This window comes from Lethenteron reissneri, unplaced genomic scaffold (genome assembly GCF_015708825.2).
Source record: "Lethenteron reissneri isolate LAM-NWPU_2019-01 unplaced genomic scaffold, ASM1570882v1 scaffold_1466, whole genome shotgun sequence".
NCBI classification, from domain to species: Eukaryota; Metazoa; Chordata; class Hyperoartia; order Petromyzontiformes; family Petromyzontidae; genus Lethenteron; species Lethenteron reissneri.
In genome coordinates this window covers 53994-66529 of record NW_026891186.1, presented here as the reverse complement: position 1 = coordinate 66529, position 12536 = coordinate 53994, and the positions used below count along the sequence as shown (strand labels likewise).

Sequence of the window (12536 nt, the reverse complement as noted above, 5' to 3'; positions counted from 1 at the left end):
ACTCACTCACCCACCCACTCACCCACCCACCCACCCACTCACCCACCCACCCACCCACTCACCCACCCACCCACCCACTCACTCACCCCACCTCACTCACCCGCTCACTCACTCACCTGCTCCCTCACTCACACCACTCACCCACCCCACCCACTTACCCACTCACTCACTCACCCACTCACTCACCCGCTCACTCACTCATCCCGCTCACTCACTCACTCACCCACCACTCACTCACACCCCACTCACCCACCCACCCACTCACCCACTCACTCACTCACTCACCCGCTCACTCACCCACTCACTCACCCACCCACCCACTCACCCACCCACCACCCACCCACCCACTCACTCACCCACTCACTCACTCACTCACCCACTCACTCACTCACCCACCCACTCACCCACCCACCCACTCACCCACTCACTCACTCACCCACCCACTCACTCACTCACTCACCCACCCACTCACCCACTCACTCACTCACTCACCCACTCACTCACCCACCCCTCACTCACACGCTCACTCACCCACTCACTCACCCCCCACCACTCACCCACCCACCCACCCACTCACTCACTCACTCACCCCACTCACCACCACCCACTCACCCACTCACTCCCCCACCCACTCACTCACTCACCCACTCACTCACTCACTCACCCACTCACTCACTCACCCACCCACTCACCCACCCACCACCCACTCACCCACTCACTCACCCACCCACCCACCACTCACTCACCCACCCCACTCCACCCACTCACTCCACTCACCCACGCACTCACTCACCCACCCACTCACCCGCTCACTCACCCACTCACTCACCCACCCACTCACTCACTCACCCACTCACCCACCCACTCACTCACCACCCACCCACTCACCCACTCACTCACTCACCCCACCCACTCACCCACCCACCCACTCACTCACCCACTCACTCACCCACCCACCCACTCACTCACCCACCACTCACCCACTCACTCACTCACCCACCCACCCACCCACTCACCCACCCACTCACCCGCTCACCCACCCACTCACCCGCTCACTCATCCACTCACTCACCCACTCACTCACCCACCCACTCACCCACCCACCCACCCACCCACTCACTCACCCATCCACTCACCCACATGCTCACTGCACCCTCACCCGCACACTCACCCACTCACTCACTCACCCCACTCACTTATTCACTCACTCACTCACCCGCCCACTATCCGCTCACCCACTCACCCACCCACCCACTCACTCACTCACTCACCCACTCACTCACTCACTCACCCACCCACCCACCACCCGCTCTCTCACTCACCCACTCACTCACCCACCCACTCACTCACCCACCACTTACTCACCCACACGCTCACTCACTCACCCGCACTCACTCACTCACTCACCCGCTCACCCACCACTCACTCGCTCACTCACCCACTCACTCACTCACCCGCTCACTCACTCACCCACTCACTCACCCACCCACTCACTCACCCGCTCACTCACTCACTACACCCACCCACTCACCACCCACCCACTCACCCACCCACTCACTCCGCTCACCCGCCCCACTCACCGTCACTCATCCACTCACTCAACCTCCACTCACTCACCCACCCACTCACCCACCCACCCACTCACCACCCACCCACCCACTCACCCACCCACCCACCCACTCACTCACCCACTCACTCACCCGCTCACTTATTCACTCACTCACTCACCCACCCACCCACCCACTCACCCACTCACTCACCCACTCACTCACTCACTCACCCACTCACTCACTCACCCACCCACTCACCCACCCACCCCACTCTACCCACTCACTCACTCACCCACCCCACTCACTCACTCACCCCACCCACTCACCCACTCACTCACTCACTCACCCACTCACCACCCACCCACTCACCCGCTCACTCACCCACTCACTCACCCACCCACTCACCCACCCACCCACCCACTCACTCACTCAATCACCCCACTCACTCACCCACCCCCTCACCCACTCACTCACCCACCCACTCACTCACTCACCCACTCAATCACTCACTCACCCACTCACTCACTCACCCACCCACTCACCCACCCACCCACCACTTCACCCACCCACTCACCCACTCACTCACCCACCCACTCACCACTCACTCACTCACTCACTCACCCACTCACTCACTCACCCACCACTCACCCGCTCACTCACCCACTCACTCACCCACCCACTCACTCACTCACCCACTCACCCACCCACTCACTCACCCACCCACCCCACCCACTCACCCACTCACTCACTCACCCACCCACTCACCCACCCACCCACTCACTCACCCACTCACTCACCCACCCACCCACTCACTCACCCACCCACTCACCCACTCACTCACTCACCCACTCACTCACTCACCCACCCACTCACCCGCTCACTCACCCACTCACTCACCCACCCACTCACTCACTCACCCACTCACTCACCCACTCACTCACCCACCCACTCACCCGCTCACTCATCCACTCAGAAGACCAGAATCCACCGCGTCTTCCGGAAGATGTCTCCTGCCACTGAAACAACAACGGGCGGCAGAGACTTCGGGGAATTCCCAGCGACTCGTGAAGGAAACCGTGAGACGAGAAGAGAGAGACGATAGACCTCGCTGGGAGGTGTAACAACAGCAGCAGCAGAAACAACAACCACAACAACAACAGTCCCACGTGTGCACACACACGGACATCGACGCTTCGCTCAGCGTGAGTTTGGGCCTAGTGGGTCGCACACGTGGCTGTGTGTCTGTGTGTGTGACTGTGTGTGTGGTGTGTGTGTGACTGTGTGTCTGTGTGTGTGGTGTGTGACTGTGTGTGTGGTGTGTGACTGTGTGTCTGTGTGTGGTGTGTGTGACTGTGTGTGTGACTGTGTGTGTGTCTGTGTGTGTGGTGTGTGACTGTGGTGTGGTGTGTGACTGTGTGTCTGTGTGTGGTGTGTGTCTGTGTGTGTGAGACAACATATCACTTGTCAACACACTTGTTGTTCTGGCATGAGGTATTCCAACGGCTGTAATGTAATTTTGGGGCGCTGCTGATTCCAAATCTGGCATCAGTTTTTGTCTATCACAGCAGGTTTTTGAGATATCAAATATTGCATTTTCGATAAAAACTGCGGAAGAGAAATATTACATATAAAATTATATTATCAACACACCATCCTAAAAATACAGCACCGTATTTTAACACTAAAGCAGTCACTGACTCGCAACAACTTGCAATCATAAGTGACAGAGTTAATTTCGGGTAAAATCAATGAAAACGGGGTATGCCGATAGCATAAAAATGAGATGTGATGGAGCAAATCTGAGATCAGATTTGGAATCGGCACCCTGAAATTAGTCTAGAACAGCTGCAAAAGTCCAGGCCAGAAAAAAATGTTTTGTTGTTGTTGACCAGTGTAATTAATGAATGTTCAAATATTACTCCTGTAATCTTAAAAAGAATCCTAAATTCTTTTCGAAACAGAATTCATGCGTGCATTAACGTTAATGGAATTCAGTTTGAACATTTGTTAAAGTATATTAAATTACCCTTTGTGATTTATTAAATAAATATCACCCCGTATATTTCATTTTTAGGTGGTGATATTGACTGTTTATTTTTTGTAAACGTTTAGCAGGTTGAGTTATAAAGGGTAGCACTCAAAGCCTTACAGAAACCACGGAAACAATTATGGGAAAACAAAATATTTAAAGTGACTGAAACATATCTGTTTTACACCATTGGAACCGCATTTGCCAGTAAAAAATATGATAATTGTTTTTTTACCCTTCTATCTGGCAACCAACCTGCAACTTGTTTTACAAGGAGTCATGTTTGCATAGACCACAATACCTGCAGCCATAATGCAAACAAAAAACATAACTCTGATAATATAAAGGCGTCATCTGGTTGGACCAGATGACGCCTTTTGGCATTGGAACCTCATTTGCCAGTAAAAAAAAACAATTATATTTTTTACTGGCAAATGAGGTTCCAATGGTGTAAATACTTACCCCGAGCTCTCATACTCTGATGGTGCATTGTCTTTGAGTTGTACGCCTTTTGGTGTCGTTTGGTCCAACCCATGTGAGACTAGGCTCTAAGGAAAGCTGTCTCGGGTGTGGGCCAATCAACTTCAAGGACAGTGCATACATTATCAGAGTTGTGTTTTTTTGTTTGCATTATGACTGCAGGTATTGTGGTCTATGCAAACATGACTCCTTGTAAAAAAGGTGTCAGTTTTGTTGCCAGATAGAAGGGTAAAAAAACAATGATCATATCTGTTTTAATTACTTGTTTTCCATGTTTAGGAGTTCTCAAAGTGAAGAAAGGAGGCATGGCATTTTCCATCGACGACCTTTCAAAACGCATGTATCGCCTTGGCCGGTTTGTCAATTGCCCATCAAACTTAGAGCCACTGATACAGGACCTGGTCAAAGCTGGATTTTTCTACACTGGAAAGGAAGACAAGGTGGAATGCTTCTCGTGCAAAGGAGTGATCGGTAATTGGAAGTCAGGTGACTCGGCCATTGCAAAGCATTTGCAGAGTTTTCCAAATTGTACATTTGCTCGGTCGTTGGCACAAGCTACAGATGCTCAGACCTCCGCTGGAGCATCTGTACCAAGACATGTGGTGGCGGCTACCAACAACGCATCCGAAATCACCCATCATCACTCTCTGAACGAACCACCTCTGCAAAACTCTCCAACTTCCTTGCCACACGTGGAGGCAGGGGCACCATCGAATTCAGAGATGCGCGTCGAAGCAAACAGGCTGCTGTCATTCTCCACGTGGCCAGAGTCATCTCCTGTCCGGCCGGCGGACTTGGCACGGGCCGGACTGTACTACTTGGGTCCCAGCGACCGGGTGAGGTGCTTCTATTGCTGCGGCGTCATGTCTCACTGGGAGGAGGGAGATGTCCCTGTCAAGGAGCACCAGCGACATTTCTCCACCTGTGCTTTCGTGATGGGCTGCAGCGACACCGGTAACATCCCACTCGCTCAGGCCCAGGTGGGTGTTGCTAAATGGTCTTGTGGATGTCTTCTTCTTCTTGGTTCTTTCGGTAAAGTCACCACGTGGAAGGAAAATAATAAAAATTAAACATAATGAAATAATTCTCACGACGTTTCGGCCACAACGCAAGCAGCCGTCCTCAGGTGAAGAGCAGGTCTGTCGGGAAGACAGCGTCTGAATGAAACACCACCAGGCTTGGCAGCGTATATTTAAGCTGGGTTGGAGGGGGAAGAGCGCCTTGACAAAGGAATTTGCATATCAAGAGGAATTTAGCATATTTATGTGGATGCTTCTCAATTAATTAAAGATGTTTGCCTATAACCATATTCTCTGCGTTATAAGATGCACTATCTTTCCTGTACTTAAAAGCAATACGTTGAGGGTGCATTTTGTAATTAGGTATGTGGCCTTTATTTCTGCCATGGCCACTTGAATCATGTGTAACCAGATCTCAATACTTTTATTGGCACCGGGCACGGTCAATACCTTACTTTGCATTACCCAGCATGTCTTTTACATTTATCCTTCAAAATGACCACGACATTTGGGGCATGTCTTGCTTTGTGTTTATAGGCACCCTACTGATTTTTTATAACTCTTTTCCCAACACGTCAGTGAATATTGTGATAGCCATGCCTCCGTACCTTACAGAGGAGAGTGATAAAGGAATTTCTCCATACTATTTAGTGGGGTTTTTATAAGGGGATCACCCTGTACTTTGTTGAATCTAGATGACATTTCTAGATTTGAAGCTTTCGTGACTGCAAGGATTCATATTCTTGGGTTTTTTCGGTAAAGTCACGTAGGTAAAAAATAAAATAAAAATCACGACGTTTCGGAGGCAACACAAGCCTCCGTCTTCAGGTGGAACCGTCACAGCACGCTTGCTGTATCAAGTGAAAAAAAATAAAATTAAAACAGCTATCGTGCTGTGACGGTTCCACCTGAAGACGGAGGCTTGTGTTGCCTCCGAAACGTCGTGATTTTTATTTTAATTTAAAAATTTTACCTACGTGACTTTACCGAAAAAACCCAAGAATATAGATGACATTTCTTGACAAAAAGTACTGAACGTCAAGAAGAACGTTACATTTGATGAGTAATTCTGTTCTTTTTCGGGTGCTTTTCTAGCAGGCCTCATTTTTGCCGGACACTCAAAGCCGTGCGCGTTCTGCATCTCCTATGGCGAGGACGCGGGCCAGAAATCCAAAAATGCATTTGATGGTGGCCCGGCTTGCAACCTACCAGGCCTGGCCATCCACTGCCAATGTAGCTGCCCATTCACTCGCAATTGCTGGCTTCTATTACACCGGTATGGCAAGAGCATTCTCTGTGAGGTGTAAATGTGTGGTCCTAACCTTTTTTTTTAAACCAAAGGTCAAGACCCCCTTCCCTGCCAGCAAACAGCGCTACCCGCCGTAGCGACCCATTCCATGTTATTACATCACCCCCCCCCCCCCCCTGTGAAAAAAACAGCCGTCCCGGCTGACCTCCACACCTCGCGTAGCAGGACAATGAACACAACAACAGCAGCAGCAACCATCGTCCCACTCGCGAGCTAATTAACAATAACAATTAATAACCGGAACGATAAAAAAATAATCGCGTACGCACGCCAATAACCCGGCCACCAAGAATATACAAAACGACCGTCAGCATGCCGCAGCCTGTGAACACGGGAAGGACCTCGGTTCAAGCGACAGCCACGGCCCGGCTCGCGTCTGCAACTACCCGCCAGACGGTGTTGGAGTAAACAGGACGACGGGAAGGGGTGGGTTATTTGAACCGAACAGTTTTGGAACGGGTCCTCGTCGCCGAGCCCCCAGGCGGGGCAAGAATGGGCTTCCTGGCAGAGGTCGCAACCGGGTACCCGATACCTGTACCCTACCCGATACCCGTACCCTACCCGATACCCGGCTACCCGTACCCGGCCGGGTACGGGTAGCCGTTTGCGACCCTGGTGCGGCCTGGTATGGGTACGGGTAGGCCGCGAGTCACTGGTGAGTCACCGTTTGTTACTCATTTCACAACGTCTTGTCTCTTCTCACAATTCAAGTTCCTAGAATCAACCCACCCGCGCCTGCAACATGGCTTCATCCCAGAGGTCGCAATCGGGTACCCATCCTCGTATCCTCCCCGATACCCGGCCCGGGTACGGGTAGCCAGGTATCGGGTAGGGTAAGGGTACCCATTTGCGACCCTGGTGCGGCCGGGTACGGGTAAGGAATCAAAAGCAGTTTGCGACCTCTGCTTCCTGGGGATGACTGTCAAATGGCCCAACGGGTGCCGCCCCTCCCGGGAAGAAGATGGAACGGGGAGGAGAAGAAGCGGGTGGCGGTCGTTCTGTCCTCTCTGGCTCGCCTGTGGACGGCGCCGCTGGCGGTCCCACGGCAGAGGTCGCAAACGGGTTTTGATTCCTTACCCATACCCGTACCCGGCCGCACCAGGGTCGCAAACGGGTACCCGTACCCGGCCGGGTACGGGTAGCCGGGTATCGGGTAGGGTACGGGTATCGGGTACCCGGTTGCGACCTCTGGTACAGCAATAACGTGTGCGTGTTCGTTAGGTGATGGAGACAATGTGAAGTGCTTCCACTGTGACGGTGGCTTACGCAGCTGGGAACGAGGAGACAACCCTTGGTATGAACATGGCAAGTGGTTTCCCAGGTAACGCACTCAGCACCTGCTGATGTCACCTGCTGTGCGGTGACGTCAGTACCAGATGGACACCATTGGAACCTCATTTGCCAGTAAAAAATATGATAATTGTTTTTTTTACCCTTCTATCTGACAACAAAACTGACATCTTTAAAAAAAAACAATTATATTTTGCTACTGGCAAATGAGGTTCCAAAGGTGTAAATGCTTACCCCGAACTCTCATACTCTGTCTTTGAGTTGTGCGCCTTTTGGTGTCATCTGGTCCAACCCATGTGAGACTAGGCTCTAAGGAAAGCTGTCTCGGGTGTGGACCAATCAACTTCAAGGACAGTGCGTACATTATCAGAGTTGTGTTTTTTTTGCATTATGACTGCAGGTATTGTGGTCTATGCAAACATGACTCCTTGTAGAAAAGGTGTCAGTTTTGTTGCCAGATAGAAGGGTAAAAAAACAATTACCAGATAGACACTTCACATACTCGAGCAACACGATGGCTGTCAGAGCTGACAAGGGGCTTGAAGTGAACACACTTTGATGTTGAATCGCAAATGACGACTGCTTTGCTGACATCTCTGCTATGTTCTCTACAGATGTGCATTTCTTTTACAACAGAAGGGTGAAGCTTTCGTTAATGAAATAATGATGCAGCATCCACGGTTGTCAGAACTTATGGTAATGTACACTTGTTTTGTTGAGTATTATATAATGTACTTACATTAAAAACACAGTTCCCGTTGGCCTTAAATGTAGTAAAAATACATTTGTCTGAGCCAACTTTCGTTTCTTGTAGTTGATGTAGATTTATGTTTATACGGTATTTTAAAAAAAATGTTTTAGGTGATTGGGTTTGCTCTGAATTCTGTTTGTTATTTTGAAGCTTTTGGTGTGTCATTGTTTTGCGCTGATTTCAATTTATTCATTCGGTTCTGATTTCTATTGGCTTCGATGTATGTCATTTACGCGATTGCTTTTGTCATTTTGGTGACCTAGGCCAATGAGTTCTCAGCTGTTAAACAAAATAGCCTAAAGTTAAACTAAGCAGTACCTTTAGTAAAACTTCCCTCCCTTTATTACTGCTAATCCTACATAATACACTACGAGCACAATATGACTTTGAGACCCCCTACCGCCTACACATTCCACAAGGAGTGACTCACCCCATGTCTGCATTTGTTATAATGCTAAATTCCCCTGTTGATATGTAAACTCCTTTGTCAAGGCGCTCTCCTCCTCCCACCCAGCTTAAATACCCTGCCAAGCTTAGCGGTGTTCATTAGGACGCTGTCTTTCCGACAGCTGTTCTTCACCTGAGGACGGCTGCTTGCATTGTGGCCGAAACGCCGTGAGAATGTTATTGTTTATTTTTATTATTTTATTATTTCCCTTGTACGTGACTTTACCGAAAGAACCAAGAATATTAAACTAAGCATGTGTAACGGGTTCCGGAGACACTTGTAGAGGTAACTTCTTTATTACAATACAACACTCCAACCTTTCAACTCTCCAACAGTCCTGATACTCTGTTACAGCCTAGGTACACAGCCTAGCTACACAGCCTAGATACTCTACTCTGGCTACGCTCTGGAAGGTCGTAGAGTCGGGAGTTCCAGAGTCCCACCACTGGCTCTCACAGCATCCCAGGGTCTTCCGATGGCTGGTCGTGGGTCTTGGGTCTTGAGTTACAACTGGGCCCCGATCGTCCAGGGAGCTCTCCTTTTATGCCTAGTCCAACGAGGGGTGGGGCCGTGTGCGCCACCAGACATCCCACAGAGCACACACAGCCCCCCCCCCCGTTGGCGGCGCCCAGGGGATTAAGCGCCTGGGAACTCAACGCCTGGCGCCCAGAGGCTTAAGCGTCTGGACCCCCTGGGAACCCAGCGCCTGGCGCCCAGAGGCTTAAGCGTCTGGACTCGCCTGGGATCCCAGAGCCCCCAGCAGCCCCTCCCTTCTTATGTCACTACACATGCAACAGAAATGCTGTAAATCACTCAGTGTAAGAATATACAATATTTGGTTGGTTACCAATATGCTTCATTGTAAATAGAGCCGAGAATAACGGGCAAAGTTGTGATTTTTACTTTTAGAAAGCATGGCTTGTACCATTTATATATATTTTTATTTGTGTAACACCAGTGATCCAAATGCTTTTAATTGACAAGATCCTGCTTTTTTAGGATGAGGTATTCAGACAGAGATCACAGAATGCAGCAGCACAAGATGTGAATGGTAAGGTGATATATTTTTGTACACAACAGGATTGTCATGTTTTTATATTCATTTGTGCCAAAATGTGTACATCTGTGCATCTCACAAGGCTATCCTTACAACACATTTGAACTCTTTATCCAAAGTGCACGTTTAATGTTTGGTCGTTTTTTTTAAATCCGCTAATTGCATGTTTTTGCAAGCGTCGTCTTTGCGTGCAGGCATCGGCTGCGCTGATGAGACCTTGATGAAGAGCGATGTGGTCAAGGGTGTGCTTGAGATGGGCTTCCTTGCACCGGTGGTGGAATCTCTGGTGCGCACTCGCTACCTCACTAAGGGGGAGACGTACAGCTCTGTCGTTGAGCTCGTCAAAGACCTGCTTAATGCAGAAGAAGAATCCTCGAAGAAATCCGCAAATTACGTTCAGGGTACATACTCAGCAACAGAAACTGAACTTGCAATTTCCATTTGCCTGTAATTTTGTTGCTGATTAAATTGAGGAAAATACGGATAGTCATTGTGTGGTACACATCATAGCAGGCGAACGGGTGTCGTGTTTTTGATTGATCAGATAGGTATGTCAAGGCATAATTGTATTATAGATAACACTGGTCAACAACAACAAAAAAAAATTCTGGCCTGGACTTTTGCAGCTGTTCTAGACTAATTCCAGGGTGCTGATTCCAAATCTGATCTCAAATTTGCTCCATCACATCTCATTTTTATGTTATCGGCATACCCCATTTTCATTGATTATACCCGAAATTAACTCTGTCACTTATGATTGCAAGTTGTTGCGAGTCAGTGACTGCTTTAGTGTTAAAATATGGTGCTGTGTTTTTAGGATAGTGTGTTGATAATATCATTTTATGTAGATATCCACATCTATTTAATATTTTTCTTCTGCAGTTTTCATTGAAAATGCAATATTTTATATCTCAAAAACCTGACGTGATAGACACAAACTGATGCCAGATTTGGAATCAGCAGCGCCCCAAAATTACATTACAGCCGTTGGAATACCTTATGCCAGAAAAAGTGTGTTGACCAGTGTAATATACCATACTGAAAACCAGTACTCGGCTCAGCTTTATGCGAACATGGTTGTGATTGCCTATGTTGAACGTGCCGTGTGGATGTATCTTCAACAGAACAACAGAAGCCTGCTGCTGCTGCTGCTGAGAAAAAGGAACTAAAAAATGAAGAATGTAAATATTCCATTCCAGAAATTATACAAATACATTCTTTGGTTCTTTCGGTAAAGTCACGTTTAAGGATAAAATAATAAATTAAATAATAGCATAATGCGACGTTTCGATTGCAACACAAGCAATCATCATCAGGTATAAAAGAAATAGCAACACAAATCTCAAGAATTGTTCTCTCTCTGTGTATCTTTGTGATATCTGGCTGCTTATATGTCTGTCTATAGTTTTCTGGTTAGATTTTATGTCGCTATTTCTTTTATACCTGATGATGATTGCTTGTGTTGCAATCGAAACGTCGGATTATGCTATTATTTAATTTATTATTTTATCCTTATACGTGACTTTACCGAAAGAACCAAAGAATAATTCCTGCAGTCACGAAAGCTCCAAAATTAAGATTATACAAATACATTTATGATGGTTATGTAATTAATCTCGAGAATTGATTTACCAACAATGTAGCCCTGTCATTGGATCGTCGGTATTATTCCAAGTTACTTTACAGTTGCTATTAGTCGTCGTCATTAATATGCACGTAGGCTCTTAATGATCAACCATCGTTTGTGAAAAGCTGAAAGTGTGTGTACTTGTGTGCTCTCCGTGGTAGCGCTGCTGCTGGAACAGGAGCTCAAGCGGCTACAGGAACAGCGAACGTGCAAGGTGTGCATGGACAAGGACGTGTCCGTTGTGTTCGTGCCGTGCGGGCATCTCGTCGTGTGTCAGGACTGCGCCGTCTCTCTGGGCAAGTGCCCCATCTGCCGTGCGGTTGTCAGAGGGACCATTCGTACGTTCATGTCGTAGGCAGATGGGCAAGTAAAACAATATATACATGGAGACTGTCTTTATGCAATTTATGAATGAAGTGTATTAACATACCTTATCATTTATTACATAATAAAAAATATAACAATCAAATAATACAATTCTCACGACGTTTCGGCCACAACGCAAGCAGCCGTCCTCAGGTGAAGAACAGGTCTGTCGGAAAGACAGCATCTGAATGAACACCACCAGGCTTGGCAGCAATATATACGCTGCCAAGCTTGGTGGTGTTCATTCAGACGCTGCAGCGTTGTGGCCGAAACGTCGTGAGAATTGTATTATTTTTTTAAATATAATAAATGATAAGGTATGTTAATACGCTTTATTCATAAAAGCATATATATAACGTGAGCATTGTATTTTATTATGTTTTATTTTATTTTTATTATTTCCATTCTACGTGACTTTACCAAAAGAACCAAGAAGATGAATCCCTGCAGTCATGAAAGCTTTAAATCGAAAAGGTTTTAAGGTAATTTTGGGGTGCTGATTCCAAATCTGGCATCAGTTTTTGTCTATCACGTGATGTTTTTGAGATATAAAATATTGCATTTTCAATAAAAACTGCGGAAAAAAAATATTAAATAGATGTGGATATCT

General features: G+C 47.7%; 1 protein-coding gene across 1 annotated transcript; it reads left to right on the top strand.

The window, feature by feature from the left end:
- Positions 1-2553: 2553 nt before the first annotated feature.
- Positions 2554-11915, top strand: LOC133362404 (baculoviral IAP repeat-containing protein 7-like). Its single transcript, XM_061581344.1, has 9 exons — positions 2554-2626; positions 4339-5039; positions 6174-6354; positions 7609-7708; positions 8292-8373; positions 9876-9927; positions 10128-10334; positions 11058-11114; positions 11722-11915. The coding sequence occupies exons 1-9, from the start codon at positions 2554-2556 to the stop codon at positions 11913-11915; spliced, it is 1647 nt and encodes a 548-aa protein (XP_061437328.1).
- Positions 11916-12536: the final 621 nt, after the last annotated feature.

Bases quoted from the DNA above. Each gene is read 5' to 3' on its own strand.
- LOC133362404 (XM_061581344.1), top strand. From the start codon at position 2,554: ATGTCTCCTGCCACTGAAACAACAACGGGCGGCAGAGACTTCGGGGAA. The intron at 5,040-6,173 runs GTGGGTGTTGCT...GTGCTTTTCTAG, and splicing joins TCCCACTCGCTCAGGCCCAG to CAGGCCTCATTTTTGCCGGA. The intron at 11,115-11,721 runs GTAAATATTCCA...TCTCCGTGGTAG, and splicing joins GGAACTAAAAAATGAAGAAT to CGCTGCTGCTGGAACAGGAG.